Genomic DNA, 6,139 nt, shown 5'->3' with positions numbered 1-6,139 from the left:
CCTCCAAAACAAGAGCTTGCTGTCACGTGACACATGCCACTCCTTAGTTACTGTTTCATACCTATTACCAATAGAGCATCATTCAAATGATTGTTTTGTGTAATGATGACAATTATCTCATCATCATCATCATCATCATCATCATCATCGACATCAGCGAATATGTGGCATGCCATTGTTCTGTAATGTCAGACGTGCTGGTAAGGTACATATTTGTGTTCACTGAACTATTGCTTTCATCTGTCGAAATGCCAGTCTGATATTTTGTTATTTTTTTGTATTGAAAGTGCATACAGTGTGTTCGGTTTCTTGTTTGTGATCAGGTATGGATACGACCAAAGCATTAGCAAGTCAGCGCTACATTGGCAATCAGTGGACCCGTCCACGTGACATGCTCGTCTCCTGGCAACGTGGCAGCATCGTCGCAACTGAGACAATTTACTCTCGTTAGGGAGACATCGTTAAATGGGGAAATATTTAGGCATCGGGCCAAGGGAGATTCCAGCGATTATGATGAGATCACCAAAGTAAATGATACACTTGGTACTTAAATTCGCCACCAGAAAGGGAACCAGACGCAGTTCCATCGCTGAACGACGGGAGTCGCCTTTTTCTTTTTTAAAAGGCAAAAGGGTTATCTGAAGTTCCGGATAGAGCGGACACCTGAGCGATGCGCAGTACAGCGTTGTTGACATCGCTGCTGATCCTACCGTGCATAGCCGTGTCGTCCGCACAGACCCAGACGGCGCCACCGACGGAACAGAACGAATCGGACGGCGGAGATGCTGCTGAAGCGAAGGACGCCAACAAGACCGCAATCTACCTTAGTGCTTTTTTCTCCCTAGGAGGCAAATGGGATGGAAGTGGCATACTGCCGGCTGTCGAAATGGCACTTGATCACATCAATGCAAGGGAAGACATCCTTGCAGAGTACGAGCTGCGAATGGTGTGGAATGACACGCGGGTGAGTTTCCTTGGCTCTGTTCATGATCACTGAAATGCATTATACAAAAGAACAAAATTTGAGAGTTTTCCTCTATGTAGAGGGTAAACAGAAGAAATTTTCCTTTTTAGGACCGAAAGTCTATTTACAGACGTACTTACAGTCGATTCAGCGTATTCAAACATGATTACGATATCGCGCTTGCTTGAAGATTAACTTCATTAAATTTTTTTTTTGGTCTGTGAGAACGCCTATAAGAAGTGCAAATTGAGTAATTTTGCTTTCGGTTTGCGATGTAACCCTCGTAATTTACCATTTACTGCGATCAATCATTCAGAGCGAAAATTTGTACAGGGTGGCTTTACGTTTATTGTAACCCATCAAATAGTGCGCGCATAAGCGTTTCGGCGCTGATGAACGTATATCACATGAAGTTTCCAGATACACTGAACAGTTCTGTTTTATGCGTGAACGTACTTGTACTTCCCTTTACAAGCTTTCCTTGCCGTCTTAGTGTTTGAAGTTGTACCGGCACCCTGAGCGCACTCACGGGCGCATTCTTGTACGCAAGCGCTTGCAATAATCTCACAACATAACACACATCTACCTGGTGAAATGTTATTAAAAATGAAAAAAAAACACCCGCGCCGAACAATGCCCTTGGCGCATGTGCTTTTTTCAAAATTAATTAGTAACTTTCAGACTACATCATCTTTCAAAACCAAAATGTAAAACCATCCAGATTTCATGTAAGTAAAAAGGTTACCTAAAGCAGACATCTGAATATCCGTTAACGTTCCTCAGTGATTTCATTTCAAACTTTCACAAACAGTCATGAGGTCATATCTCACGAGAGAGATTCATGAGTTTCTCAAAGTTATGGTACTTGGGTCCCATTCTCGTAATCCCTGACTGGAAATCAGAACTTGTTTCACTTCACGACAATACCCCTTTCTTTCCTCCTTTGCTCATATAAAATCGTTTTCAACTAATAACTTCCAGTCACGACCTCGCTACAAACACAAAGGTTCCTTGCTTCCTGTTGTTTGGCACGCATCAAGCAGCTAGCAAGGTTGCTGCCCCCAAGCATGGACATCAAGCTCTACAAACTGTAGACATTGATAAGAGGGGGAAGTAAATATCTTTAACTATAGAAGGATGGGGTCTATGGCATCATTGTTTTGGCAAGGGCAAAGACGATATCATGGCAATCCTACTGAATAGCCAAGGGCTTCTATTTGATAGCAATTGTTAATGTACTCCTTTATTTGTTTTCTTGATAGGTTTTCGACTCGTGCGTTCGAATTTCGAGTACTGTCCGTTTGTTTTTATAACTTTCTTTCTTTGCTACACACATCAATAATTCCGCAGATCTTGCTTCGATAAATCTTCAATTGATATAACATGATAGCTATATTGTATTCCAAGGCTCCCCGCGGTCCGCATGAATTGACTTGAAAATAATTACGTATGAATATTACATGATGCGAGATGTAGAATAAATTGTAATTAACATGAATAAAGATGACTGGGCTCTGCTTCTCGTATAGATTCATTACGCGGCTGTAAAACCTCTTGAACAAATAAAAACAGCTTGCGTAAATTAGAAGCCTAGGAACACCCTTACAAACGGTGGAATTTGCAGAGAATTAAATATTCTCTCTCAGTGTACATTACACGAACTTAGTCAGAAATAGGACACTCCAAAATAAAATGGTGCACAACTTCCAGTTTCCAGGTCATTTAAAGAAAATGCCTTTCAGGGAGCCTTTCTTGACATTCAGTGCATGTGTGTCTACCTTTTTCCTCGACGTGTATGTCAATGGACGACATGGCGATTTCATCGACCGTTACTAATATAACAGTCATCTTTCTGGCCAAGCGCAATCTTAAAATTAACATATGTAGTTCGGTTTTATACTTAGGTTTTGTATTAAGGTTTTAATACTCTACCGTTTTTGACAGTACATGTGAGAAACTAAAAATGACAGTACGGTTCCATGTACAGTATCTCTTTTGTAGGAATTTTCGGAAGGCGCATGACAGTTGGTTCTAGAAGATACTAATCACAGTGTGTAATATTGGCATACTATAGACAAAAATTTTACTACACGGATTCTGCAAATTAAGCCGAGTACAATCTACCGGCCACGCTTGGCATGAAATGTCTTAACCCTTGTTCCAAACTCTTTCAAACTATTATCTTCGTCACCGAGTTTCTGTGCCAGCTATATGTGTCAAAAGAATGTAAAACGTATTTTCAAGAAATCCCCCACTTTGTCTGACCAAAGGAGGCTCATTGTACAATCATGGTGTACGCTTAACATGGCAATCTTGAGGGCGCTAACGCGATGATTCTAATCTAATACTTAATACAAGGTTTTAAAGTAGACACAAATTCAAATTGTAGCTATCTTCATCAGTGTTATTTACATACTACGTGTACGCGTCTTCGGTCTGGTTTTGTGTTTTACTTTTATAGAACGTTCAATTAGGTTTTGATGTGTGTCAGTCAAACCTTGATTCCATTTCTTGCTATTATAGATAATACAAGATCAGAATCTTGCCGAGATAATCGACTCGTTTGACTCTTTTCTTGAGCTACGTATATATAGTTACTATTGTGATGTCCGCTTGATGGGTTTACATATTCACGGGTCTGTGGATTTATTTACGATCTACAGTTTTATCCCATCCTGTAGACCAAATCGCAGATTTATAGTAAATAGTTGTAGATAGTCATTATTTCTGTTTTGCAACCGAATAAAGATTAAAATAGTGATGATTAGTGCCACCTAAGGGAGCTCCATCATCAGCACCTCAGAGCGAGAGCACCTACAATTTCATCTGTTGATAAGTTACTGTATCATAAATGCACTGCATGAAATTCCCTCCTTCGATAGCATGATGACATACAAATGCAAATTGTAGATTAATTTAGGATGTCCGTGAAAACAGGCAAGATTTCGAGGCAGGTAAAATCTCTTGAACAATATATTGTGTCAAACTCAATGACTACACTGCAGTGTAGTCAATAAAACTGGCAAGAACATACGACTAACGGTCACGTATCTTTACTCCGCGAATGTCAAAGTTACCATGCCATTTTGGTTTTCTCTTCCATCTGCCACGTACACTATAACTTTTGGTATTTTTATTCCGTGTATCAACCACAGTTTACCCGGCCTTTGGCTTGAATGTTCTTTACATTTGATGAAACTTCTTACGCAACCTAGCATAACACTGAGGTCAGTCATTTGTGACATTTGTTCAGAAATGAAAATATCAAACAATTTATTCTTGAGATCAAGTATGGAACTCTCATGAGACTGCTTTCTGTGAACGCCTCATCTATAAAACAGAATGAGGCATATTAAATTGTCTTAATGTAGTTGACTTTAGTTATGTCCGTCTGCCTGCCTATCATCGGTCAGTCTGTATGTATGCACAGATACAAACATACATACAAACATAGATACATAGATACGTAGGTACATACATACATACATACATACATACATATGTGCGTACGTATGTACATTCATACATACATACCTTACATACATACATACATACATACATACATACATACATACATACATACATACATACATACATACATACATACATACATACATACATACATACATACATACATTTTTAATCTTTATCATTACTATCTACTCTGTTTTTCCCTTACATGCTAGTGTGACTCGGGTCTTGCAACTCGTGTGTTCTTCGATCAACTCTACCATCATCCCACTAAACTGATGATCCTAGGGCCGCCGTGCAGTACTGGAGCACAAGCTGTGGCAGAAACGGCCACACACTGGCACTTAATCACGGTAACATCGAAATATGTACTATGCGCACGTGTAAATCGTGACAAAAGTTTAAGAAGTGTTTATTAATTACCGTTTACCTGAAAATATAGATGGCGGAACTGTTTACAGTTCTTTGTGCCTGTTTTGCGAGTTTCATCGTCATAGAAGTACAGTCTTTGTGGAACAAAAAATGGTATCGGCGAAGGAATAATTATGAACGTTATGTATGGCAGATTTTCCATAGCAGATTGCTTTAGCTATCACTTGCTCTGAATTTTAGTCCCTAGATTAGCGATATTTAAGGCCAAAAAAGAACGAACAGCTGTTGATAGTCAAAGAGATAGACAATCATGATGGACAATTCTCTTTATTTCATCGAGAACAACGTTAACACACGGAAAAGTATCAATATTCCATTTATTTTACTTTATTTCTCAGAACCTCTCATCATCACATACTGGTGATCAGAGTTTTTGCGTTGCGACTTGTACAGTTTTCTTATCAGTGGAGACTCCTTTTTTCCCGTTGAAAGTTCGAGCATTGAAGTAATTTCGATTAAAATTTATACTGTTTATTTCGTTATGTCAAAAAACAGCTCTCATATTCGGCGGCGTCTTCAGCACTTTCAAACCGGGAGCAATACCCCCTGTTTTTTCGGACATACCTGCCGGACGCTGGGTACAATCCGGCGAGGATTCGACTTATGAAGGACTTCGGTTGGAACAGGGTCGCCACCATACACGAGAACCACGATCTTTTCTCACTGGTAAGTAGACATTCTTGCAGTTTTGCAGAACTTACCGTCCACCTTCGAGATTTTAAAATAATGTTCTTACTTTTCGTTTGAACGAAAACTTTCGAATATTTGTTGTCGTCTTCGTTTTCGATTCTCGAAACTTCGGAGGAAGTGGCAGGTACTGGATGTTGTAGTTCGAAAACTAAAGTGTGTTACTTAGGTAACAGAGGCATTTAGAGCCCCCTTCCCCAGCCAACCTAAAACCTAAAACCACAGACAAATAGAAAGACAGACTTTCTATTTGTCTGTGCTAAAACAGAGGACGATGACAACGTCAAAAGATTGGACAATAGACAACGAGAGAGATGGCTTGGCCGTTAGAAGATAAGCGTAGGGTATTTAATTACTTCGACATACTCTCCAGAGTGTGCGCTGCTCTTCAGTTTTGGAAACACGACAATTTATCCCTTCTAAGAAGCAATTCCAATTGATCCGGTGTACAGTCTAATTACTCTATCGAGACTCAATTAATCACAGTTGAGTGGTCTCCGTGGCAACGTGAAACAACTCATTAATTTCATAGTGGTCACACCATAGATGGTGCAACATGACCTATTCAGGGATATTCACCCTCTC

At 39.7% G+C, this 6,139-nt stretch overlaps 1 protein-coding gene across 1 annotated transcript in view; it reads left to right on the top strand.

Moving 5' to 3' along the window:
- The first annotated feature begins 397 nt into the window (after positions 1-397).
- Positions 398-6,139, top strand: part of LOC139149572 (gamma-aminobutyric acid type B receptor subunit 2-like) — a 28,404-nt gene continuing 22,662 nt past the window's right edge. The window contains exons 1-3 of the mRNA XM_070721392.1: positions 398-964; positions 4,651-4,788; positions 5,363-5,533. Coding sequence (XP_070577493.1) covers positions 671-964; positions 4,651-4,788; positions 5,363-5,533 — 603 coding nt within the window. The 5' untranslated portion in view covers positions 398-670. The remainder of the gene's footprint in view (positions 965-4,650; positions 4,789-5,362; positions 5,534-6,139) is intronic.

This window comes from Ptychodera flava, chromosome 14 (genome assembly GCF_041260155.1).
Source record: "Ptychodera flava strain L36383 chromosome 14, AS_Pfla_20210202, whole genome shotgun sequence".
In the NCBI taxonomy this organism is placed as follows: Eukaryota; Metazoa; Hemichordata; class Enteropneusta; family Ptychoderidae; genus Ptychodera; species Ptychodera flava.
This window is presented reverse-complemented; position numbering and strand designations above follow the sequence as displayed.